This window comes from Sesamum indicum, linkage group LG3, assembly GCF_026168435.1.
Source record: "Sesamum indicum cultivar Baizhima isolate 11 linkage group LG3, ASM2616843v1, whole genome shotgun sequence".
NCBI classification, from domain to species: Eukaryota; Viridiplantae; Streptophyta; class Magnoliopsida; order Lamiales; family Pedaliaceae; genus Sesamum; species Sesamum indicum.
The window spans coordinates 6397464-6425354 of NC_142659.1; the positions used below are offsets into that span (position 1 = coordinate 6397464).

The 27891-nt window shown below is 34.7% G+C and overlaps 2 protein-coding genes across 2 annotated transcripts; one reads left to right on the plus strand and one right to left on the minus strand.

The window, feature by feature from the left end:
* Positions 1-4077: 4077 nt before the first annotated feature.
* On the minus strand, positions 4078-18008 carry LOC105157385 (uncharacterized). Its single transcript, XM_011073796.3, has 8 exons — positions 17832-18008; positions 17505-17749; positions 13945-14180; positions 12024-12708; positions 10427-10784; positions 8883-8977; positions 7209-7403; positions 4078-4940 (listed from the first exon to the last, which is right to left on the minus strand). Exons 2-8 carry the CDS (start codon positions 17688-17690, stop codon positions 4314-4316), a joined length of 2382 nt encoding a protein of 793 aa, XP_011072098.1. The 5' UTR covers positions 17691-17749; positions 17832-18008; the 3' UTR covers positions 4078-4313.
* A 5285-nt stretch (positions 18009-23293) lies between these two features.
* LOC105157500 (uncharacterized) lies at positions 23294-26477 on the plus strand. Its single transcript, XM_011073905.2, has 5 exons — positions 23294-23544; positions 24416-24811; positions 24946-25034; positions 25179-25270; positions 26128-26477. Exons 1-5 carry the CDS (start codon positions 23416-23418, stop codon positions 26403-26405), a joined length of 984 nt encoding a protein of 327 aa, XP_011072207.1. The 5' UTR covers positions 23294-23415; the 3' UTR covers positions 26406-26477.
* The last annotated feature ends 1414 nt before the right edge of the window (positions 26478-27891 follow it).

Below are 27891 nucleotides of genomic sequence, written 5' to 3' on the forward strand. Positions count from 1 at the left end.
CACCTGTCGCTTCATTCATTCATTCATCGCACCCACATGCATACAAAAAGTATTTAAAAATAAGTAAATATCTTTTACTAAAATTTTTGTTGCATGTGTTTATTTGATTGAATTTTCCATAGGTGAAGAAAACTGAATTTGAAATAGAGAGAGAAAACAAACTAGTAATATAAAGAGGATTGATATAAAATAAAATCATTTTGAAAGGAAAAATGTGAAGGGAAATAGAGAATGAAAATAATTATTTTAAAAAGTAATTTTGCCACTTGAAGCTATTTATACCTTTAAGTTTTTATATTATTTAATATGTTGTTAATCAAATTAATATATCTTTAAAATAATAATTATTTTTTAAAAAAATTAAATTATTTTTTTTGAATGGTAAAATTTTTAAATTAACTTCTTTTAACAAAATAAATTTGTTGTTGCACATATATTTAAGTGTGTCATATATACTCATGTGAATAAAGGTGGAAGTTAGATCAAATACACAGAAAAAGTATCGACTAGTTTATACCTTTATACTATATTCAAGGTTAAGTAATTTTTATGTTTCCTTTTTCTGCTTGTCTTTTTTAAATATTTAATTTATTATTTTTATTTTTTCATCTAACTTTTCACGTCCTTGTTATCTTTTGATAATTTTTTTCATTTTTTCTTTTTATGCATCTTTTCTTGTCACTATTTTCTTTTTTTGGGTAAATGTAAGTTTCATTAATAAAACAAGATCGTACAGTATAACAGTGCTCAACTGGTGGTTTCTCTCTCGACAGGCCAAGGGATACGGCATAATCTATATAACGCACATGAACTAACAGAACGAAATAAATTAACACTGATAATCCTCTGTCTAATATATTCCATAATAATGGCGGCTATTATATTCGGTGGTTGTTCTGTATGCTCAAAGCGTCTCAAATTTCGTTCCCTCCAAATGTGGTAAATGTAAGCAGCCAGGAGTGCACAATGAGCCTAGTTAATCATATGTTTTTATCTCCATTTTCTTGCAGCCCACTCAACGTCCCGTGACCACTCTCTATTAGGCCATTCAAACCGAACAATCCGCCGAATCGCTGTCAGGCAGCTTCTGGCATAACGGCATCGAAAGAATAGATGAGTATGTGTCTCCATTGCACGCTCATCACATAATATACAGGCGCCAGGTATGATAGCCATGGTTTATCAGCTGTGGATAGTTTTCCTAAAATCGCAAGCCATAAGATGAAATTATGCCTGGGGATCTTCAGAGAATCTGAGAGTAGTGAAGATCAACCTACCTTAGGTCCCGGTGGGTCCAATAGCCTGTAAAGAGATGCAACTGTAGGTCGTCCCATCTCAAATCGCCAAATAATGCGATCTGTCTCGCCATGAATTATTGACAATGCATGCAAAATCTCCAAGCACTCAATGTCCATAACGAGAGGTCAATGTCATTGCCCCTCTATAATAACACTGTTGAGCTTGTCCGTCATCCGAAGCCCAATCATGCATGGACCTTGTAGGAATCTCTCAATAAGGGGACCAAGGTAATGCCATGGATCATGCCACAAATAAAATGAATTTCCATCACCAATCTGATAGTCTACCATCGATCGAAGCAAGGGGCATAGAGGAAGGAGTTTCCTCCAGCCCCACGAACCACCATTGTCAGTGACCGTCCATACAGATTTATCACGTAGTCGCTCGTTATATAACCATTCTACCCAGATTGATGTTCTATTACATTGAATAACATCACACAGATTCTTGCTCATTAAGGCACGGTTTAAAGTAGCGATGTCCGGTAGGCCCTGGCCCCCTTCCGACGCCGGCCTACAGACATCCCTCCATGCTATTTTGGCATATCCACTGGTTCCTGTGCCCTTCCACAGAAAAGCTCTCAAACGCTTCTCAGTCTCCCTTATAACACCTTTAGATAGGATGAATACAGAAACCCAATATATACTTAACGCCATAAGGACAGATTTAATAATCTGTACCTTCCCAGCATACGATAATCTCATTCCTTCTCAACCTTTAATGCGTCGATCAATTTTCAATAATAAAGGATGGCAGTCTGTTAACGATAATCTAGAGAAAAGTAGAGGAAGTCCCAAGTACCTCATCGGAAGATGCCCTTCCTGGAAGCCGAGCAATTCTAACAGCTGCTCCTATATCTCTTATGCAGATCGAGAGATGATAAGATGACTCTTATGCACATTAAGCCGGAGATCTGACCAGGAGGCGAATAGGTCCAACCCCTGCTTAAAAACCTCTATAGAGTCCATATCAGCTTTGCAGAGCAGCAACAGATCATCTGCAAATCCAAGCTGAAATAATCGAGAAGGCTCACATTTCCAATGAAAAGAAAAACGCATGTCCTAATCAATCATCTGCAGAAGAATCAAATGCAGAACCTCCATTACGAGAACGAACAGATATAGCGATAAAGGGTTCCCCTGTCGTAGCCCTTTCGATCCAGTAAAGAAACCATGAGGTTTTTCATTCAGCCCAACGAAAAATGAGGGTGTCGTGACACTCCTCTATCCACCTAATGAACGTAGTCGGGACAAGTGTAACACTGCAAGTAGAAAATTCCATTCAACCGTATCATAAGCTTTTCGGATATCCACTTTCAGTGCACATCTAAGAGGTAGGCGCGCCTGATTGTAGCCCGTAAATAGTTCTTGTGCTAACAGTATATTGTCTCCAATACTACGACCAGGAATAAAGGTAGCCTGACAAGGGCTTATCAACTTACCAACATCCTACTCAACTTTTGCACAATAAGTTTAGCAATAATCTTATATAAAACATTACAACACGAAATAGGGCGAAAATCTGTGACCATCATAAGGGCATATACCTTAGGGATAAGTGCCAGAAGTGTGGTGTTGATTTGCTTGAGCAGTTTTCCCGTGGTAAAGAACTCCAAGATTGCCTTCGTAACCTCCGGACCCACGATTGGCCAGGCAGCTTTATAAACCCCGATGAGAACCCATCCGGTCCAGGTGCTTTATCTTCAGCAATGTTAAACACTGCCTGTTTGACGTCAACTGCAGTGACGGGTGTAAGGAGCTGAAGTCGTTCCTCCTCATTGAGGACATGTCTAGCCCATGGCCTCAGATACCGGATATCTGTCACCTGCCTCCGTTTTTCTCCGCCTAACAGAGCCTGATAGAAGACAAGCTCATGAATAACCGCTCCTGGCTATGAGTAGGTGGTCCCATGTTCATCATTTATTTGCAAGATTCTCCGAGTGGCACGTCGCTGAGCTATCTTGCAAAAGAAGACTCGTGAGCATTGATCCCCATCCTTCATCCATTACATCTTTGCTCGCTGCTGTAACATGATTCGTTCCATTTTTACCGCCTTGGCGTATACCAAACGACGACAGTGTTCTAGGAGTAGAAAGATGTCATTTTGTCTATCCGAGCTAACCAAGATCTGTGCTTCCTCAAGGAACCCTTTAGCCAGTCGTACATTTTCCGAAAGATCTCCTTTATTGCAACTTTGCTGTCGGAATACTGGCTTTAAAGCTTTTAGTTTCCGCGTAATCACGTACATAGGCACTCCAATAATGTCGTGTTCCCATACTTCTGCACACTAGGAATAAAATCTGGTGAAAGAGTAAGGTAATTATCAAATCTGAACATACCTCCTAGTTGTTGTTGTCGATCCCCACAAAGCACCAGTGGTGAATGATCCGAGGTGCGTGGGGTAAGGCTTAAATAGTATGAGTCACTATTTTCTTATAAATGTAATATTAACTTATCATTTATTAAATAAATATTTTTTAAAATAATATTTATAGAATTGGTACACACTGGATGTTCCTTAAATTACTTGTGAAAATAACAGATTTTCCGCACACGAATCTGAATATTTTCTTCGAAATAAACACAGTTGCCATCAAAACATTACCCTCTGCAAAGTGAATGTAGCTTGATCCTTGGTTGCCATCCACGAGGCATCGTACTCCAACAATTGTTTCAGCTTGTTATTGACATGATTCACCATTTCTTTAAGTCCCTGCACCAAATTTCAATCATCCAAAGCTGGGAAAACCACAATTCTCACCAAAGACTGATATCTGTATGTACCAAATTTTTTAGTGTTATTTCTTTTCTGATGTTCACTATTTACGTTGATTTAATTTGTACAACTGGATCTCCCCTCGACCCAAAACGAATTCCCTATCCTAACATGCAAGAATAGATTCCTCAAAACAAATAATGCTGAGTTTTGTAGACACTTTACAGGGGAATTAAGGCCACTATAAGGATGGCAATGATGGTATTTACTGCAAATAAGTTCAGTCTTAAAATACATGCTCAGGGGCCCCTGATCCTCTCGACAAAACTTCTTCCCTTCTCTTCAAAGTGGCGCCTCTTCACCTCAAGCTTTTCTCCCATTTTCTTTCCCAATCCACGCATTCGTTCTCTCGTACCTATTCTCTTTGTTCTTATATCATCATCTTCTACATTCTGAATTTGTCCATCTCCAAAAAGCCGTGATGGAGACTGCAGGCGGGTATCTGCTTTCTCCTCTATGCTCCTTGAGCCAAAATCTTGCATTTTGTCCTTTTTTATTGAAGGGGCTCTAAGTTCTTGGGAAGAACTGTCATTCAATGTTGACTCACCCATGGAACTTGGTGAAGATGCACAGCGATCCAAGGACTCACATGTTACTTGTGGGACACTACCAACTTTTTTTAATTTCTCATGGTCGACCTCCAACCTTGGTGGATTACCATGACGCGGTTCAACCACATGTGTTACATCCCCTGGTTGGAAGCACGATCCTTCTTGTTTTATGGTACTACTAGCAGAGTCTTGATTATGTTTATACCACATAAAAGGAGCAATATTCCTAGGGACCCAGTCATCTTTCTCTGCTAACATCCAAGAAATTCCAACACTCTCACTATTTGGGAGCACCAAAGTTTCACGGATTGCCGCCTGTAAGAAATATCGAGTCAGTTCCAAACTTCTAAAAATGATGAACTAACAGCCTCATCCACAGCAAGTGAATCCCATGAAAGCAGAGATGTCAGCCTCATTTATTAACAAAGAAAGTTGAAAGTGCAGAAAAATGCCAAATTAATAGGAAAACAGGAGAGAGATGCTCCAAGTAATTGAAATTCATGAAAGTAGACATTCATAAACACAAATACTTCAGATAAATTTTCCTATAAATGGAACATTCCCTTTAACACTTTCGTTACAAGAAACAAGAGCAGCAGCAGCCAGTTAGCTGTTGTTATTAAAGTAATGGTATATGGAACATACTAGACAGCCAGAGAAAATGGACTTGAAAAGAAACATTGATGAGAATGTGTATACTAGCTCGAGGATCTGCACAATGGAATTTGGTGCATGAAAGAAAAAGCTTGTCAATATCAGTTACAGGTACCAGAGTCTCAAGGTCTTTATGATACAAAACAAACAATTCAATGGTATGGAGTATCATAACTCAGGTTCAATCCCTTCTCAACAGGTTATAATGATATCAGGGTTCCAATTGTTGCAGCATCAGATTATAATTCTAAGACTATACTTTCATTTCCTAATTCTTTCACATTGTTCTTATAAGGAAACTAACTAGTCTTAAGGGATTGGAAGACCTAAGTAACTGGTGACCAACTATTAGAAGAATGGCACACTTCATACACAACTAAAAGTATTATCTGTGATTGCTTGTGATTCATCCCTTGTTATCTCATCCCAGTGAGAAAAATTTGAGATAGAATGAGTTTAGTTGACATGAACTTTTTTTTGAAACATGTGATTGGATGTGACATAAAAGTGTAATGATTATAATGATTATAGTTGATGTGATGTGTGAAACGTGTTAACTAAGAAAGAAAATGTAATGATTATATGTGATTTGATATATTTTACTTGAAAGTAGTTAACTGTGTTTGAAATATTATTTTCCAATGAGAAAAATATTCGTACAACCAAACACCATGACTTCATCAGATGACGTGAGATGGAATACATCTCACAAGCAAGCACAAACACCGTGTCTCACTATATTCTTGGTTACACCATAAATTTTTGTTCTTCTCTATGTTTCTTCTAATGATCTTAAATCAGTGTTTTAAGATAATATAAATATATAATCTATCTCATTTATTTAGTCATTATCACATTGTAATTCAAGAATACACGGCTCATTATATCTCAAAATCAAGTTGTTCACCTGTTTTTCTAGTAAAGAAGTTCCCCAGGAATGTACAAACCATCAAGTCTTGTCCACTTATCATAAGACTACAGAGCAACCATGAATCTGATTTTCGAGAATTCAGATGCATATCAAGAAGCTAGACAACACAGGTCGACGGAGGATCAAATCAAATTAATGTGCTTGGGAATATTGAAGGATGGGGAAGGAAGGGGATCATTGGATCCTGAAAGAAATAGACACCAGCTGTATTTGTATTTGCACCCAGTATATATAAGACTTTAGCTCATAGGAAAACAGAGTTGCAGCTGCATGTACAGATAACTAGTGATTGCTTTTCACCCATATATTTTTCTCTCTTGCTGCAACTCCAATTTTCATATTCTGAACATTTCACCATGGCATTTAAAGCAATTAGGCTACAGTAGGCGTACTTTAGTACCATCAGGACTCTCTCCACCCTTTAGTACTGCTACTGCACAAACTAATCAACAAATTCACTGGATAGGTGTTCGAATTCAGGACCACAACTCTAGGGTTACCCCTTTCTTGTCTTTTCTTTCTTCCATTTCATCCTGTATTTTCTTTGATAAGATATGAATAACACAGAAGAAAAAACATGATTCTGACCTCTTTTAATTAACAGATCTCGTTTAGGTTCCCTACACAACAATAAAAAAGATTTAATTTCAAAATTAAACAAATCTTTGGCACACACAACTCCAGCCAAGAGACTTCTTTTCAACATTCATGTTCTTTTCCCCGCAAAACAAAATTTTTGAAAATCGATTAGAGACAGTCAATTACCATCTTAAACTGTAAATATGTTTTATAGTGTCAAACTTTCACTATGACTAAATTGCAAAATGTAATTAAGTAGTGTTAATTACATTCTGTTATATTTTAATCTATCTTTCAGCACTTTATATCCATATCAAACGTGACCGAATTGAAATAGTTTATACATTCAATGCAAGCATACTTTCAAGTAGCTATATATATGTGCAAATGAGTGCCTGTGATATAGGTAAGGATCTCACCTTGAATCGACTGATCAGGAACAAAGCAAGATGACCATTTGTAACTTTGTGGTCCCCAACGAAAGATTCCAAGTTAAATTGAATATCAGGCATAGAAGTAAATCCAAACCATATTTGATCTGAAGGTGGAGGCTTCATGCACAACCTTATTGTTCCACAAAGGGAAGAGACTTTTATACCCAATGAGAGAGGAACCTTCAATAAATGAATAACAATTAGGTCAGAAAGACAGGCTTTCTCCACATTTCTTTGCACTTCATATATGCTTTGAATATGAACTGCTATACAAGTTGGTGCACAATGCTTCAGTAAAACTATCAACTACTTTCACAAAGTGACGACGAACAAGATATTGCAAACAAAGCCCACAGCACCTGGTCTCGCTCAAGGACCCGCCCCATGGCATGGGCTCATCGTGACATCTATGTCCCTACTATCTAAATTTATTACAAGTAAATACAGACTGGACCACACATCACATACAAATTGCAACACCACTCTTCAAGCAGTATCCATCAAGTCCGTAGATTTCAGAACAAGACTAGTTATTCTGTGTATTAAACTGGCCTAGACTGGAAGAGATGGCATGGGGAAATAAGAAACACAAAACATAGAGCATATTTTTCCCTCCTACATTTTATGTTCAATGGAGTAGGGAAGAGGGGACGCGGGAACTTCATCTCTACACTGTGTAGGAGGAAGCTCCTTACAAGAGTGTGCTCAGATGGCTTTGAGAATACTGATCAACTAGAGAAATGCCTTAAGGTGAAATGTCAAAGAAAACTTGCTCTATCATATAGCATATGGATAAAGCAACAGGGCATACAATCTTGATTTGCCCTTCCCTATTTGTTGTTTTACACATAAGGTCCTCTGGATGGAACTTACAAAATACGTTGCTAATGTTGAACAATGATGCTAACACCATTGGAATAGTCACAATGTAATTAGGAAAAACAACCTAACAGTAAGCAAATAAAAAAAAAAAGGCAATCATGCGATGTTGCTATGTTATGATGTCCATTTTCAGTTAGTTTCATTGTTGTGACCTTTTATTTAAAAGCTTCAGAATGAATTTTCAACACTCACAATGGAAAACATGTCTGTTATGTTGTTTATTTGGTCATACAAGTTCTAAATACTTGAGTCACGTAATATTCATTTATAACCTTGTCAACCTTAAAATCTAAAACCTTATGAACTTGAGATGTTTTATCCATCTACTTGTAAACCATACTGGTGAAACTCAAGAACCAAAGAGGGGAAGTTTCTAACAGAATAACATCATTCAAGACTTCACAAGAGACTTTAGACGTTGATGATCTTCTTCCAGATTAAACTAGAAGAAATACTTGGCGTTCATTTCATAGAAGAAAGATATAAAAAGTCGCACAATGCTGGCAATGACTGAACAAAAGAGTGAATTTAGCAATATTGTTGAATAAAGCACCAGCTCTGTCGGCCACTTAACTGGTGCCTTTTGTGGCCTTCATTTGACTGGACAGTCTCCAAACCAATATATTATAAAAATCCTTTTGAAACAACATATAACCCACTTCAAGAGAAATTTGACAATCAGAAAACAAGCACAAGAGAAGAACCACCTCATGGAAACTACTTTACTGCAAACTTATGGGAGCAGTTGACTTAATACACTAGAAAGGCAGAACAAACCTGTGACACCTGTTTGGTGATAGAATGTAATATAGATTTCCATCTAGACCCTTGAGAGGATGCATGTGCAGTGCTTCGGGAGTTTTCAGTCTCATCTGCAATAGAATAAAGTTGGAATAAAGGGGAAAAGGATTCAGACAGTTTGATATACCTCTCCTGGTGAAAAGAAATATCTTAATATATGCAAATATCACTATAAAAAGTTGCACCACTAAAATAGTAAAGGTCAAAGATATGCATTAAATCCTGTCTCCCGCAAGGAAAGACATAGCATTCCCTAAACAAAGTCAAGACCAGAAAGCAAAAGGAGTAAATGGACAACCTTGGTGTAAATTGTTCATGTTTCTATTGAGACGCATGTCCTTCATACTTTCAACATGCTTTGACACATCTCAGAGCTGATATTCAGCCCAATTTCCTAATTTTGCTTCTTTTTTAATACAACAATACAATATTTATCACTTCCCAAAAGTACAAGGTTTTGCAAACACTCTCTTAATTTATAAAAAGTGTACAAACTGACAAGTTTCACTTTCGTTTTTGACAAATTCTTGGTTAGTAAGAAAGAAAAGGAAGTGCACAATATAAATGACATATTAGGAAGGAAATTGAAATTTACCACCCAATGGTTGCCGTTTAAACTAAACTTTTGAAACCTCACGAAAATATCATATTTAAAAAAATTAATTGAATTGCAGATTGCTGTATTAAAGATGCCAAATGCTATAGATACTCATAAATGGACTGCCCCAATACGTCCATGCATGATGGCGTAAAAATTATGATACTATGATGCTAGCGTGCACATTAACCTAGGAGACTAGAAAAACATAAAGATAAGTCATTTGATACAACAGCTAAGTCAACTCAGCAATAATTTCAGGTTCGTAAATTGCAGAAGAACCTAAACCAACAGATATCGTTTCAGAATCTCTGCTGCTGCCAAAACCACATTATTGTACTTCCAGCAGAAACTCAAACTACAGTACAGTTGTTAGCACTTAGCAATGGTGAATTGCAATCTAACATAAGTTTAACTTGATGCATGTCTATAACCTAAGCCACAAGCATCTATAAGAGATCTATGATATCTCTAAACCGGTTTCTAATCAAAATCATATACAACCTATACCTAGAGTCCATCGCATTTTTCAGAAACCTGTAAACTTGATCCAGAAATAACTTTTTTCAGATGGCTGAAAATTCTCTATTCCACAATCCATTGTCCAACTCCAAATCAACAATGTCATTGATAGAGGATAAGGCATATAACCATTCCATTAATGCCATCTATCTCATATAACTAACATTTGATGCAAAACCTTGAAATTGTCAGGCACCTAAAAATTTGTCTATCTCATTTCAGAGATCAACTAACCCACAGATCAAACTCCCAATAAAGACATTGTTAATTTTTTCAAAGTTTTAGAGAAACCAAGGACTCGAGCAAAATCAAGTGTCAAGTATGTATTCGGTAAACTACACATTTACTAGTACATTCAATAAAATAAGATGAGGAATTAAGTAATAGTTCAGTTCCATACCTTTGTCATGATATCCTTCATCTTTTTGTTTCATTTCATGAATAGTGCCTTCTGGAAGCTTCAATTGTTTCCCAAGATACTCAAAACCATCCAGCAGATCAGAGGTTACCTCACCAGCAGTGTTAGTGCCGAAGCGTGTTTCTTCTTCAGATTCTAATTCTCGAATTTCAAGCCTTGTCTCAATGTCCAGAACCGCACCACCTAGATATTCAACATCAATTTCCAGGGCCCACATCTCATTCATATCTGAGGGAAGGACCCTCATTGCGAGGATGTGAGGCGGCAAAGTACCAGGATCCACAGAGGTACAAGTGACTTCACCAATGTAACTTGGGATTCGCATATTTGATAATGCTCTCTAATGCATTATGAACGTACAGATTAGTTGATATGAACGAAAACATTATCCACACATCACATAGAATATCTCCATATAAACTGCATTTCAACATCATTTCAGATAGCCTGATGGAGACATATTTTCGGTACCATCTTTTAAGACTTCTGGTAAGGAAAAACAAAATAACAACTTATCAAATATAGGGTTGTACTGAGTCGAGACAGAAACATTACTCTTCAAACTTGTTTGAAACTTTTATCGAGCTTCAAAAATTGTATTTAACTAGATTGTCCGAATCAAGCTTGAAACTTTCAATCAAGCTGAACAGTAGGAAAACTTGAGTGGCTTGACTTTATCACAAATATTTTACCATTTTTTTAGTTCAGGTTGAAGCTTCAAGACTCATCGAGCAAAAGGTTATAGCTTGCTTTTTATGTTTAATGAACCAAGCTCAAAACAAGATTTTCGTGAGATCTTGAGTGGGCAAGTATTTTAGTTTGTTGGTCAGTTGTGCTGCTGACAAACGTTTTACTTCAGGCTATTGCAAATATGTCGGAAGGTATCTCGTTACATAGCGAAGTGGAAAGCTGAATGTTGTGGCTCGAAGTAGTGCTAAGGTTGAGTTCAGATCTCCTGCTCATGGAATTAGTGATTTATCTTCTTGTATAGTCATATACCTAGATAGAAGAAGATTAACATAATATTTCATACTATACATGTTCAGACTTGGTTTAGGAGAAAACAAGTGAGTCATCAAACAACAGCAATGGTTATTTCTTTCACTGAACAATACTTCATTTCTTGCTAGACAAGAGATAAAGTTTAGAATTCCAGAAAAGAAAGGGAGACAAAGGCTGGATAACTTAGATCTGCAGTGACCCTTAGATAACACATCATGCACTCACACATTTCATACAATGACCAAATAGGTACCCACGCATAGTTTCATCCCCATAAGTTGGTTATAATGTTTTCCAGATGAAACATAGGAACTCCCTTCATCTTTCATCTCTCTCACTATGTTTTATTACTAGGAACTATCATTTCTCAAGGTTTTTCTAATTCTCGAGTCCTACTAGATTACTTGAGGGAAATTTGCAACACGGATTTGCAAACAAAACTCAGGAGATATCAGCTGCAATTTTACATTCTAAAAACACAATTATTTCATTTTTGATTAGTAGAAAGTAACTAATGGCATATTATGCAACATCTAAATAAGTATATGGAAATGATAAACAAGTACATATCACAAACCTGAACCCGGTTTTGTATGGAACTCCTAATCTGAAGATTATTCTTGGCATCAAAGAAAAGCCGTGAAATTAAGACATTCAAGCACAATGTTCCTTCATCAAAATACTTGCAGCTAGAGTCTGCATCAGATATTCTAGATAAATCACTTCTAGCTCCTGGCTCAGAAGAGGTTGAAATTGATGACCCAAAGCTACTGTCATCATAAGAAATTTTAGGAGGTTTTCCTGTTGTGTCCATCTTCATTAAGCTATTGTCCAGGGTTAAGTCTTGGAATGAACGAGATTTTATACTCATTTTTCTTTCTTCATGGCGTGAAACAGAAGCCCCATTAGCTTTATAGTCTTGCGCACTTTTAGAAGCCTTTTTCGTAAGCTTCTTTAGGAATTGACGAACCTTCGACGAAGAATTGTCGATCTTAACTGACTTATCTACTAATTCAGCATTGGGACCTGCAGAGGGCTTCATAAATGAAGGATATCCTGCATTCAGTGATGCCAGGTAATAGTGGAACTCCATACTCAACTTGGAAACCCACGCAATTTTTTCATCATCACAGGAAGCAAGACGAAGTGCTTTGCACCAGGATTCCTTCTCCCAAGATGTCTCGAGATATATGTAAATGGTTTTGCATCCCTTATATATGGCTGAATCCCTGCTCTCCACTTTGATTGGGTACCTTTTGGCCCTGATATCAGGGAAAGAAAAATCATATTATGTCCAACCTTTCTATAATTGCACGATAACACATGTAAAGCAATCAAGTCCAGTAGTGCCAGGAAACTAACATTCGGCAATTGATTGAAAGTATTATGGATAAGAACAACCTGAAATGATTTTCTATATGGTCAGACCACCAAAAGTGGTATGTGCTTATTTGACTTGGATTTTGGTACATGGGACAACCTTATCAAAACCTGGTTGGGGTGGATGCTGGTGGTTGGGCCAGTTAAGGCAAAAAGAAGAAGAAAAAGGAAAAAGGAGCGAATAAAGAAAATGAGAAATATAAAGAAAAATTAGATGCTTCATCTTTTTTCCTTTTACTCTCTTTATTTCATTATTTTTATATTAAAAAAGGGCAAAATATGTTTAGTCCTCATTAATCATTAATTATCTTATAAATTGAAATACAATTTATATTAATTAAAAGTATTCGAAGCACCAAAAGATTAAGATAAAATGGATTGAGTATGATAATTACTAAACTGGGAAACAGAATAATTTTAGTAATCAATCTATTTTGCATGTAAGAAAATTAACATGGAAATTTTTACGTATAGAAAATTATTTACATTTGATCAGAAAATGAGACCAAGCATTTCATCTCTGTCACATTGGAGCAATCAAACTTCTCATGATTTGAAATTTGGATCATTTCACAAAACACTACCATGAAAAGAAATCAAATATAGACAACAAAAAATATCTTGAACAACTGTTAGCAAACACAAAATTCTAATTTACTAAGAAAAATAAGTATGGATTTTCAATTTCAGAGAATTAGAAAATATTAAAATCCCTCTCACATTGAAGAGTATTTTAATCAAACAATTGGACAAGCTAATAGAGTTTAGGATTAATATTAGAGTTAACTGTTCATCAGCTTTCTCCAGAACAAAATTTGCAAAGAGAGGAAATGAAATACTAACATGATAAATATGATGGATCAGTGGAATTATGCAAATAGTGGGGGGTCCTTTTAGTAACTTACAATACTTGATGAGGTGTCATGCAATTATCACTTATTTAAACTTAAACGAATAAAAGGATTCTGAAACCCGTTATGACTTCATTAATTCTTAACAAGGAATGAAAATGACATCAAGCACACCATCAACTAGCAAATGGTACATTAAGATACTTGATTCCAAGTCTTCTAAAAATTGAAATACCACAAACAGTGTCTAGGAAAAACTTAAATTACCATTTCTTGGACGCCAAGCTTGTGCCAGAAACAGTGACAATTGTGCAGCCATTGAGTAAGATTTGTACACAAGAGCCATCTGATTCTAACAGGATAAGATAATGATCCCTGATTCTTGCATATTTTCGGACAGGCGTAACCTCCAATATTTCTTTTCTCCTCCTCTGCTCGGTTGGCACTTTGTCCTCAAGCCCAGATTTTGGAACTTTATCTGGTTCTAGAACCCATAGAGCCCCCTGAACACAAAAATGGTACTCAAAATTAGATAGACTAAAGCTGGTTAAGAAATTATAGAAGTTTACATGATTAAATGTCTACCGAAAATGCAGACATGAAAGTACAAAAACCTGATAAACTTGGTGTGCTAGGAAAAAAACATTCCCACTTCCCAGCTGGCCACTTCCCCCATCACTAAAAACACAAAATGTAAAAGGACGAAGGGAAGCAGCAGAAGAAAAATGAAGAACAAAGAGAAGCAAAATAAGAAAATTAAAAAACTCTTACGTGATGGAAGTACTATTACGCCTCACTAGAAACATTAAAAGCAAAAACAATAGCGAAAAAGAGGAAGAGGAAGAAGAAGCAAGCAAACAAGGGCATACCATGGTTAGACAACCATGCCAACCAATGATGCATATTGTGACTCCTTGATTTTGACTAAGTTCAAAATACTTACTTCAACATAGAATCATAATATGGGCCATTTGCTTCTGTTACCTGTTGCCTTAAATTTTGCAATTCAATGTTTCAAATGTGTGATAACTAAGGAATCTTAAGAATGTTGAAGAGGAAAGTATTAGTTGCATAGTTTGACAAAAGAATCCAAAACATCGAAGCAATAACAGGGGAAATAGGGAAGAAAGCAGCTGCTATATATTTAAATATATAAACACAAGAACCAGAATGCTCAATTTAACATACTGTGAAGTTATACTTTTGTTAATTATACTCTGGTAAAATAGGCAGCCATATACTTAAGACGAAATTGGCAAACAGTGCAAGAAACTTGATACTACAGTGCTGTAGTATGAAAAGCATACTAGACTGCTGAGCGATCATAAAAGTCATGTCCATGCATAAAAATGAGAGTATAATGTCTTCGATATATAAAAGCTTATTAGAAAAAGGTTTAGTTAAATTCATCTGTGTTGTAATCATTACGAAATAATGAAGTGCATGCATCAAAAATAACAATAACTAGAAACGGGTTGCGGATAAGTATCATAGAGGTAAATGTAGTGAAACTTATTGAAGCGTTCTCTTCTATTAACACTTCCCCGGGGTTGCCAAAACACGCATTTCCTTGTTTTTTCCTTTCAAGCGTATGGAGTTTTAGTGGGCAACACCTACTCTAGAGAAGAAAAGGCCTATAGTGCTGAAAAGTTATGTACCAGCGTAACATAGACCTCTCATAAAGAAAGCTATCACTCCGTTCCTCGTATGGAGGTTTGGTGAGCAAAGTTAATCTAAAGAAGAAAACAGCCTATAGTGATGAAAAGTTCTAATATTAAAATGAAAAAAATAAATTCAAAAAGATCAAGTCAACAACAAGAGAAAATTCTGTGCCAGAATAAATTATCCCTAGATTTATCAAGGAAATGCCCATTCGATCTAACAAAGACAGTTATTGTCAAAACCCATACTCAATTACGTACTAGCACAACATAGAACTCTCATAAAGAAAGCTATCACTCCTTTCCTCCATAAAAAATAACTGATGGTTATTTATTTTCAAATCCTCTCAACAGTGCACATTGGAATTCCATAAATGTGTATGCTGTAGCCCCTAAAGCTTCATCAGAAGATAAAATTAACATCTTGTCTTTGAATTTCAGATATGTGACAGTATCAATTGTATAGAAGTTGAATTTTCAAAAACCTGCTCTTTATCCGCTCCAACATTTTTGCTTCTCAGTCATTAGTTTGTGCCTAACTTCACATTATGTCATTCACGGACAAACTTGAATGCGCTCTACATAAAGCACATCAGAAAATATCTTATACAATCTTCTTCAGCGAAACATAAAGCACACTGCAATTTGCTGAAAAATGCTATTATTTTTGGTACTTTTAAAAATGTTAGAAGGGTCTTTTTCTGCATTGTTTAGATTCTGTATTCTCAGTTTAGCACAGTACAAAAGAATAACAATTGAAATACCTGAAATTATTTAATTTCATCCAGCTATAGTAGTCCTAAATTCAAAAATTATGTGTTAAACACCATAACATGGCACGGAAGATAATTCCCCAAAAATCAGAAGCAATCTAAAGCCTCCTAAAGGATAAAAGCGCAAGGGAAAGAGGGGCATGCTTTGTTGGTATACAGAGATAAACCAAAAAATCTAAATGATATTGCACTTAAAGGATCTTCACATGAAAGGAAAGAAAAACCAGACCACAAGGGGTGAACGAATATTCAGCAGAACTGCGCAAGGAGGAAAAGGGGGAAAAGGCAATTCGGGTGGCTGATTAAGCCACTGTTCCTATACTTGAAGTCAGGGCAAGAGGCTAGTGTACGGGAAAGAGAAACTAAATTTTGTCTTACAAAACATGAAATTCTCATGGAGAGTTACATATACAATTCAACGTAAAATGAAGGGCGCAACAGTTTAACTTACATGTTTAAGTAGTCTAAACATAAACAACTTCTTCTGCCCTGAAGATGAGAAGGCTAGCTTCTCGCACAGTGTAATTTAGATAAAATAATCTCTTTCTTAGTTATATACCTAATTACATGTTTTACAAGTTCAAATTAAATGAAAGACTTTACTATTCAGATATCTTCTGCTTAATCTTGTCTCCTCTCAAATTACAACTACCTCACAGGTCAACTGGACAGCAAACAAAGCTTAGAAACAAACTGAGGAAAACCCACAGATCCTTTTAATTACTGCTTAACTCAATCCTCTCTGAACAATTTAAGTCATTTTAAGAGAGTGTAAAACGAACAAACTCACAGCACTATTAATAGAGCATAGAAAGTTCCCAAACCTCTTAATAAAGTTGAACTGTCACAAGAATGTTAATAGACAAGGGATTATCCTCCAGAAGTTTGTCTTATAGATTGACAGCACAATGAGACACAATAACATAACATTTTTGTGTTTCTCTTCTGTTGTGGGGCTTCACAGCCTGTATCCCAGTAATTATGCTAAATCTTGTGTGTTTAAGCCAATATGAATTAAAGGCATTACCAGATTTTCCCAGAATTACTAACCATCAAAAGTCACAGGAGTATTTATTTGATCCATGTCATTTTAAGATTGGCAATGATACTTATTCAACAGTTCAAGACTCATACATTTTTAGTCCGTCTACACTCAATTCCCAATTTCGTTCATTAAGTTTAATAAGTAGTTTGCAATGCACATTTCAACAAATGATTAAATTTTTCAGATATTGGAACCAAATAATAAAATCACGGCGTCATCACGAAAACACAGGCATAGATAGAAAAATAAGAATCTTATGAAAAGATAAGACAAGAGAGGAACTTTCCGATAATTCAAACACGATCAAGAAATTACATAAGCTGAAGGTAAAAACATAAAATGAATCACCTGCTTTTCGTATAAAGAGGAGTTGGGCTCGCCAGGAGAAGAGAATGACGTCGCGGCCTTGGATTTGATTTCTTCTCTCTCCACTTTTCGGGTTAGATGGCGAATCAAAATCCAAAGTCCCACCGCCTCCATAATAACAATAGTTAGCGCCCCAGTAATGAAGGCTGACACCAGAAGCAGGGCCATAGTCGCATCAACCGTCGCGGATTCGCTCCCTAGACTAGAACCCGTTACCCATTATTGATCTATCAAAGAAGAAAGTAAAAGTGTGAGTTTATTTCGTACTGAGTCAGACCAAGAAGAATAAAAAGAATAAACCCCCGCAACTGCAAGCAATGAAGTTGAGTGAATCAAATGACGATTAGAATTTTCCACCGCTGCAATTGATACGGAATTCCATTCAGAGACAAAGCGCGTCTCAGTTTTCATTCAGGTTGGAACGTTCTAGCTGTCAATTTGATGAGTATGTTAAATTTTGGTGGGTCTCCGTTTTCTTTTATTAAGCAATCAATAAAGATGAAAAATAAAAACTGCGGTTTTTGTGTGTTCTTTTTCTCCCTCTCATTTGTTTGCATCATTTTTTAATGAAAAATATTTATAACCAACATATACAAACTAAATGCTAAATATCCAAGTCAAGATCTATTACTAAAAAACTAAAATTCATTTAAGCTGCATCAACCATCAAACATAACTTGATAATAGTTTTTACTTCATAAGCATTTGAGGTTTAATTGAACAATTAAAAAAGAATTAAAACACGTGCAAAATTCTAAATTATTTGGACTAACTCATATTTGATGGCTTGGAAAATAATAATTCATAATTCATATATTATCTTATTAATAAATCTCGCATATATTAAATGATTATGTGCATACAGATGTTACTCATATGGATACATAATTGTGGATCGAATTAACCTTAAATAGTGGATCAGCCTCGTCTACAAGCCCCTGCTTATGGATCATGAACACATTGTCTTTCTTGTTGATTCGAGGTCACCCCATGAAAATCTTCAAGTCTACCCCACATTGAATCTTGCTCCAAATCTTGTGCACACTACGAATGTACCTTAATGGTTTTGGTGGATCATTACTAGAATAAACCACTCACTTATACATCTCAAATTCAAGGAGTCTATGTTGATGCTCCAAGGAAGAATGCAGAGAGAAAAAGGGGGAGAGAGAGAGAGAGGTAGAATTGGAAAGAGTATTATGATCAATTCATTTTGTATCACATTCGTATTTCTATGTTGTCATTTGATCACAACCATGTGCCCTATTTATAGGTGTACATAACTCTGTCCCTAAAATGAGTCCATATATTAATATATAATTGAAAGACTACAAACTCTATCCTAGATAAGATTTATACAATAGGAGCCCTTATTCCAACATGTATTTGGGAGACTCAAATATAGATGCATATTGGGTCACGGATCCACTAACCCGATCCAATATCCAACATCTCCCACTCATACGTATTTGACTCAATATCCATGATACTCATCATCTCAGCTTCTCAATCTCACGTTTATCCCTTCATACAGAAAATGAAGCGTGCGACCAAGAAATAAGGAATAATAAGGAGAGTTATATTAAGTCATCACTGAACTAACATAACCCTACAATTCAATAACTTGTTGTGTATCCCAAACTATATGGTCGCACTTAATCAAGCATCTCTAGATCCCTCAATAAATAGAGTATGCTTAACTCACTCAAATATGTATCTATTTTAATGATTGGTCGGACATTTTCCAATACAGTCGCTCGGGCTATGAACAATATAACACAAGTGTGTGTACAACTTAGTTCTTCCTCGGGCTCCCATACCAATCAGCTTGGTTTTGACAGCTTTCCTATACATGCTCCGACAAATTCCATTGGATATCATGCTAAAGTAGCGTCATCAAGCTTATACCTCATGACATGGTCCAAAGTACTAAAGGGTATAAGAAATAATATGGGCTCACATAGTGACGAAACAGGGACCATTCAGTCACTTTCTAAAGGAGGTCATCTTAAAACACATGTAGTATGAACACATATTATGATGGAGCTCCCACTTAATTTAGGCATGTTACTGCTCTTAACATCATATGAACCTAAGTCCAGTGGCTATCCAAGTGCTTAACTTGCGCACTATCAGACAGTCACTCTCTTACTGCCTTCTAGTAGTTTGCATGTTCAGCTCAATATTAGGCCTTTTATGAAGTGAAGGCATGCTTCATAATTCCTCAAATATATGATCTCATCTTAGCTCCTCTAGCTAAGCCGACTATTCATCATCTAATCCTTCCCCACTTCTCAGGTGCGAAGGTGATCAATTGCATGACTCATTTATACGAAAATCTTTTAAGTCTCATCCCACTAACTATCACAACTCCAGGGCCATTGCCCGTATCAGAGGCCAATCAGGGCCTAGTGATATTTCATGATTCAGTACCACTCACATATTCTCACAAGCCACAAGAATCAAGTTCTACATGATCCTTTACTACTAACATCCCTTCACACATAACAAGGCTAAGTGTAAGGAATAAGCGATCATAACTCTTCTAGAACATGTTGGAGAACAACTTAATTGTGCGCATGTCTCATAAAAAATATTTGGTATTTCTATACTAGGTCCTCCAACAATATTTGGCGCCTAAAGCATACATCGTCTCATATATGTGCATCACAATATGCATCATGACCAGATGATCTTCAGTTGATCCTAGATTTCATTCTCGGTATTTTGAAAATCGATAACATCCAGGTTAAGTATAGCGCCGTATGGATGCAAGGGTTGGAGCATGGTTCTCGCCTAAGGTGTATTTTCAAGCACTCTTCTTAATTTCTTCCTGAATTTTCTTTTAGTCTGGTTCCCACGAACGTTGGGTGGGCGTTGGTGCTCAAATCTGTATTGTCTCTCATTGGATGATCTTGTGAAGGATCATTGGAACATGTACTTTCCTCCGACGGTGGTAGTGCTGGAGTGATTTCATTAGTTTGGATGTTGACTAAATCCACAATCCCGAGTTGGGAAAAGGATTATGTCAATTCTTGGTAAATCTAAAAGATCTACTCTCATTATCTCAATTACTTTGTAGATCTAATGGATGTGATGATCAAGTCGTCTCTGGTCTTCGACTTTGGAATCTCCGTGGCCTTCCCCTTCTGATGTAGAAGAGGTATTGTTCCAAGAGCATCCCAAATTCACTCCTGTCTGGATTTTGATGTCTCAGAGCTCTCCCTTTGATTTCTTTAGATCTCCAGTTGTTGACTTCATATCTATAAGGTCCTTGTGTAGATCGAGAAGGATTTTAAGGATATCATCTACTTTACTTAAGGTTTCTATTTTCATAGGTATATGAATTAACATCTGTCTATAATCTTGAATTGTCGTTTGTATTTCTCTCAGATTTTGGGAGATCTTCGAGGTATTTGGCTCGAGTTCTTTTCAATCAGTTTCTTTAATCATAACTTTTAGAACTGTAACTACGTAGAAATTTACCCGTTATGCTCCTCTTGATTGGGATTTTACCATGGACTTCAATGGAGTGTAAACGTCTCATCGTGTTTCCTAGTAGTATCTGTTGAACTTGAAAACTCCTCAGTTATTCTTGTTCTTCTTCTACCTTGAGAAGTTTTGTGTCAATCCTCTTGGAACTTCTGTAACATATTTCAAGAAATTTCATAAGAAATTCCCTTCTTTGTATTTTCAAAATTTGAAAATATTCTTTGTTTTCATCGTAACTCGAACTTTCATTCGGTTCCATTTTCTCTCAAAAAGTCTCTTCCATTAGTGGATAAATAGTATCTAAATATAATATAAACAAATATTTCTTCAATAAACCTTGGCTCTGATACCATTTTAGGCGAGCATGTGCAAGATTATGCATTAGGATGCAAAATAATTGAAAATAGACTAAACTGCTCATTTTAAAGTTTGAAAAGGGTAAAATTGTTCAATATTCCATTTCGTGGACCAAATTTGAGCGTTTTGGAAGTTATTGGACTAAATTTGAAAATGCACCATCTTTATTGACTAAAATTAAATGTGGACAAACTTAATGGACCAAAAGGATATTTTTTCCGATTAAGTAATAACATTTTTAAAATAAAATTAGGTATTTTAATTTTAAAAACTTGTAATATATTTAATAATCTTAAAAATTTGATATTTTCATATTAAATTTTGTATAGTAATTCAATTTGATGAACTAATTTTTTTTATACATGAATACTGATGAATAATATTTTAAAGTATTTATCATACTTTTTCTCAATAAAATATAAAAAATATAAAGAATTAATTAAAAACAATGTTGATAGGGACTTTTGTCTATTCAAAGAGGATAATCGCTAAAAATGCATAAAAAAAATTATCCTATGTGAATGTTCAACGCGTATAGAGCACTCTCCATTTTTTCTGACGAATAGGGTTTTTTGGTTATTCTATTAATACATATAAATACTTAGCAATTTTTCTAAAACACAGGGAGTGATATGCAATTTTTCCAAAATATTTTGATAAAATAAAATTATAGAGTTTATAAAATATTATTAATAACAATTTTGTAACTAGTATAATTAAAATTGAACATTTTTTTTAAAAAAAAATTAAAAAAAGTTAAGAGTTCCTTCTTTTTAAAGGAACTTATCAACTCATATTATCTTTTTTTTAAAGCATATAAGCCCATTTCTATCAAACAATTTCTAACATTATAACAAGTTTTATAAGTATATATTAGCTCATCCAAACACCCATTTTCAATAAATACATATGTTTTTTTTCGCGGCTCAAAAGCTGTTAGCAAAATTACCCCTTTTCATTTACTTTTTGTTTGGTCAGTTTTCAGAATTCTATTCCACAGTGTTCCTACTTTTGCCGTTTCAATTCTCTTCTCTACGCACCAACCATTTGAGTTTCTAATTCCTAAAATTAAAAATACTGAAACCATTAATTGGTGATTTTGAAGGTGCCACTGCCAACATTAATATAACTGCAGTAAATAATAAAACTCTCATATTAAGGACATGAACTATTGAACGATGAAAGTTAATCGAGAGAAATGACTTATTTATCCCGGAAAAGTATTATTTTAGTCCGCTAAGCATGTCTAATTTTAATTTTAGTCCGATAACTATGTCCATTTTGTTTTAAATCTAATAATTTACGAAATTTCTTATTTTTAGTCCTTTCTCAGATTTTCGGACAATTTTACCCCTATGAGTGCATATGGACTAAAACTGTCTGCCTTTCAAAAGTTGCATAGGGATAAAATTGTTCAAAAAGCTGCCAGAGGACTAAAAGTAAGTAATTTCGTAAGTTACTGAATCTAAACAAAAATGAACATAGTTATTGGACTAAAATTAAAATTAGGCATACTTAGCGGACGAAAATAATACTTTTCCCTATTTCTCCCCTATATCTCTTTATTTATCTTTGTTCCTGTTTTCTTTTTTTTCTTTTTCTTTTTCTTTTCTTTATTCACTAAGTAGTCATATAGTTTTCAGTTTCCTTCTTGCTCATTGGGATAAAAAGTATTAAATCTGATTCCTTTAACGTAAGGATATAGTAGGTACTAGGATTACTATTATATGAGGAAATCTAAAATGTTGTTAGTGCAATATATTATATCAAATTTGACTTTTGAATTTTGAACAATCTTATTAACTATATATTCCTGTTCAATAAAAAGGATTATAGTAATAATATTAGTTTGGTAGGTAGGTCAGATTTTGAGAATTTGAGATAGTGATAATTATTATTGGCATGGGTGTGTGTACGTTACATAAAAGAAGGAGGGTAGTGTTGGGTTTGTAAGAATCATAAGAAGAAGAAGGAGGAGGAGGAAGAGGGTAGTGTTGGGTTTGGAAGAATCATTGATCATTAATCTTAATTGCATTTCATTAGAATGCCATCGTGGTCGGGGTGGGGGTCGTGGTCGTCATCAGCTTCCTCTTCTCCAGCGCCGGTTCAGTCAAATCTCGAAAGTTTTCTTCATTCTGTGACTCCCCTTGTCCCTACCAAACCACTTTCGCTGGTATGTACAACACTTAACTTCATATATATATATATATAAGAAATAATTAATAATCACAATCTTTTAATTTCTGTGCGCTCTCATCATGATCATGATGATGTCTATACGTGATAAATTAACATTAATCCACACACATATCTCAATTAATATGTATCATGTAGGCTTTTCTGTTTTCCGGGAAAGGTAAGTTGCATTAAGTAAAAAGAAAGAAAGAAAATTATAATAATTCGATCTTCCGGCGGTGTCTCCCTTGACAGGCCAAGGGATACGTCACAGTCTAAATAAAGCTCGTGTACCGATCGATCTAGACAAGGTGATGCTATGAATTCGCTTTCTAATATCCTTGATTATTACTAACGCCATGGTGGTGGGTGTTCGTTCCGTGTGTTTAATCATCTGAGATTGCTCTTCTTCCAAATGAGGTTAACACATGATGTAATGTCTGTATTCCAGTCTCCGGACTCGGTATATGACCCTGAGGTGTATCTTCTGCATCATCTAGCAATTGTAGAGTAGCTTTTCTGTTTTATGAAACATATATATATGCTTTTGTTTTATGCACGAGCGCCTACACCATTCTCTTAATTATATAATTTGATAAAACTGATGAAAATCCCCGTTTCAACTTTTATTTTTTATTTATCTATCAACAAATTAATTAATTAATCCAGTATGCATCCTACATATTAATTAATATATCTAATTAGGATTTAATTGGTAGCTTATGCATTAATTAATGTATTAGGAAATTATAAGTCGGATATATAAAAATATAAATTAGTATAATCTCAAGTTACAAAAACAAAAAAGTGAACCCAAGAAGTACAACAGAAACTAATCAATTTATTTGTTTGAAATGCGACGTCGTCAGAAATCATCAGAGGAAGCAAGTGGGAATGATGAGAGTAGTGTGGAATACTTTGTTCTTGAAGATGTTTGGCGATGTTACGATGAGTGGAGCGCATATGGTGCAGGAACTCCTGTGCTACTTAACAATAACAGGAGTACTACTAGTAGTGATGGAGGTAAGAGTACTACCCGGGTTGTCCAATACTACGCTCCATTTCTATCTGCTATCCAGCTCTACACGAACGTCAGCTGTCATGAGACCACACCAATAGATTCTTCAAGTAATAATATGGATGACGTTGACGTCCACCTCCACGAACCAGCTGCAGCGGCAAGGGAACGGAATCCTGTCGCCTACCCTTACTTCCAGTACTGCGAGACTATTTCTCCTTACTGGAGACTTCCTCTGGTGGATAAGGTATATATATCTATATCTATATACATCATCATCAGTTAAGTAACATTCTCATCAACTCTACGGATCAATGTCTATATATATATATATATATTTACTTTGTAATTAATATTATATTATTATATAACTTATAATAGATTGCTGAATTGGCTGCTGACGGCTTTCCGGGACTTATTTCACTGAAAAGCATTGATTTATCTCCAGCAAGTTGGATGTCTGTTGCATGGTAATTAAGAATTAATTAGTTATTTATTTTTGTATCGAATATTTATAAATGTTATTTGGAATCATTAATGGTGTTGGTTTTAATTATTAAATAATAATGTGTAGTTTACTACTAATTTCGGGAATTTAATTAATTAATTGGTAGGTGTCCTATATATCACATTCCTTTTAAAGGGAAGGTGGAAGACTTGTCAACATATTTCCTTACATTTCACACATTATCCTCCAGTTTTCACGGTACGTATCCATTTCATGATTTTTCCCTTTATTCTAATTATTGGATTGTTTCCACATAATATATATGGTTTTGTTCTCCTTCTTTTGAATGAAATGAATTCACCCTTAACTATGGAGGTAGTATTACAAACACCTTTTCCATTATTAAAATCTTCAAACATATATAAAAAAAAAAAAAAGTAAATGTATTTTAATTACCCTTCTTATAATATGTATATCATGTTTCCCCTTTCAAGTCAAAATATCAAATAAATATGAAACCAAATTCTTTTCATCAACAATTTTAGTCACGATGTCATGTTTGGGAAAAGTATTATTTTAGTCTAGCTAAGTATGCCTAATTTTAATTTTAGTCCGATAACTATGTCCATTTTTGTTTAGGTCCAGTAACTTACGAAATTGCTTACTTTTAGTCCTCTGAGAGATTTTCGGATAAGTTTACGCCTATGCAACTTTGAAAGGCAGTTTTAGTCCATATGCACTCATAGGGGTAAAATTGTTCGAAAATCTGTTAGAGGACTAAAAGTAAGCAATTTCGTAAGTTACTGGACCTAAACAAAAATAGACATAGTTATCGGACTAAAAATTAAAATTAAGCGTACTTAACGGACTAAAATAATACTTTTCCCGTCATGTCATGCAAGTGTTTTTTCACTTTTTTCCCTCTATATTATATCATTATTTTTATAGTCATTTTTTTATAAATCTAATATGAACTTATTATTATCTATACTTTATTAAATAATAAAAGAAATTATAAATATTATATTTTTAAATAATATTAAAAAATTATGCACACATATAAAAATGTGCCAAGCATATATGATTAATTTTATTGTTCTTATCTAATTATGTAGATTATACTCAAGGAAATTACAATCATGTTTCTTTTCCATTTGTGGTGGAAGAAGCAGTACATGCCAAATCTGAAAATAAAATTTCACTCCCTCCTTTTGGACTATCTACTTTGAGGATGCAAGGAGATATTTGGATCAATCACGTTGCAGGTGATTATGAAAAGCTCATCAATCTTTATTGTGCAGCTGACTCTTGGTTGAAGCAACTGAAATTTCACCATCGCGATTTTGATTATTACCAGAAAATCAATCATGAGGTGGCTAGTATATATAATTAAGTGATTGTGATAAATACTACCGTTGCTTTTTTTTTTTTTTTTTTTTTTTTTATATGGTTAAACAACTAATTACATGCTTTTCTGTATACATGAACTTGATGAATCTTCTTTTGCAACTTTATAAATAGTGAACATAGGGTTGTCACTATTTGCTATAGAATTTTGCTAATAATGATAGTTGTAGTTAGCACCTAAGTGTTTTCTTCTTTTTCTTTCTTTCTTTTTTTTTTTTTTTACTCACACGAGCTATACTTTTATACAAACTTAATTGTATTTGCTGTCATATATATATATAAAAAGAGCGATAAAATAAAGACCATAAAGATAGGGATGGCAAATCGTAACCCGAACCATCAAACGTTTTAAAAGTGATCAAAATTTGCTTATAATCTAGAAATTTTTAATTTTTTTTTTAAAAAAAACTAACTAGGCATGTTTTAAACCTGCCACATAAGCATAACATGGAAAAAAATTGTATGATAAAATTTTGACTTTATATTATGTAAAATAATAATTTTACTTCTTTATAATTTAATATTATCTATAAAATACTAATTCTATTTTTTATAATTTTATGTACTTTTTCTTGCGGTGATAATACATTTAAATTGATTTTCGTTTCAGTACTCTTTCTTTCTGTTTATGAAACTAATATTGGGTTATATATGTTATATTAATTTATAATATATTTTAAAGTGTATAAGATTATGTTGAAAAAATAATTGGTTTCAAGCAATCGAAATGACGTTTTGAAATATTACAATCGGATTTAAGAAATCAAAAGCAAATAAAGCCACGTTGGAACAAGTAATATAAAGCAATTAGAAACGCTATTTACGACAAGAAATTTAAATCGAAAACTTACAACGAGAATTGTATCGTAACAATTCTCAGTCCAATTTGAAGTCGTTAATTTTTAACCGAATCGCAGAATTACTGCTTGCCTTGAAGAAAATATACGCCCCGTATCAATAGTGCACCGGGTTCAACGTAATTTCTCCCAGGATAAGACGGTTACAGTTCTTTCGATTTTAACACTATACCGAAGAAAACCTCGAACAACACTCAGAAGCTTGTCGAAACAAGAGACTCAAATACCAAAATTTGAAAGAAATACGAATGCCAAGTGAAAAGGGCAATCGAGAGTGTTTAGGGAGAAGTGAGAATGTTGTATATATTCTCAAATGAAAGAATGCAAGCCTTTATATAGGCTTCCAAAAATCAGCAATTAAACACGACAATGAAGACAAATTGATGGCCATGAATTTCCATCCAAAAACCGAAATCTGATTTTGAACAAAATTGTTGTTTCATCTCATATTGAATTGCAAATTGAAAGCAGCAATTCAATTTCTTTTTCAAGCAGCAAAATGGGTTTTGCTGTTTTTTTTTTATCCTCAATCAAGCACATTCAATAGCAAATGAAATGAAGAAAATTGAAGGTGAATTCAATTGCTGCTGCTGTTACAAAACTGTGGGTTTTAGC

Excerpts from the sequence above, each read along its gene's own strand:
- LOC105157385 (XM_011073796.3), bottom strand. The coding sequence starts at position 17,690 with ATGGCCCTGCTTCTGGTGTCAGCCTTCATTACTGGGGCGCTAACTATT. Across the intron at positions 8,978-10,426 it reads TGAAGGATATCATGACAAAG|ATGAGACTGAAAACTCCCGA; the intron begins GTATGGAACTGA and ends ATTCTATTGCAG. Across the intron at positions 4,941-7,208 it reads TCCTGATCAGTCGATTCAAG|GCGGCAATCCGTGAAACTTT; the intron begins GTGAGATCCTTA and ends TATTTCTTACAG.
- LOC105157500 (XM_011073905.2), top strand. The coding sequence starts at position 23,416 with ATGCCATCGTGGTCGGGGTGGGGGTCGTGGTCGTCATCAGCTTCCTCT. Across the intron at positions 23,545-24,415 it reads CTACCAAACCACTTTCGCTG|AAATCATCAGAGGAAGCAAG; the intron begins GTATGTACAACA and ends CGACGTCGTCAG. Across the intron at positions 25,271-26,127 it reads ATTATCCTCCAGTTTTCACG|ATTATACTCAAGGAAATTAC; the intron begins GTACGTATCCAT and ends CTAATTATGTAG.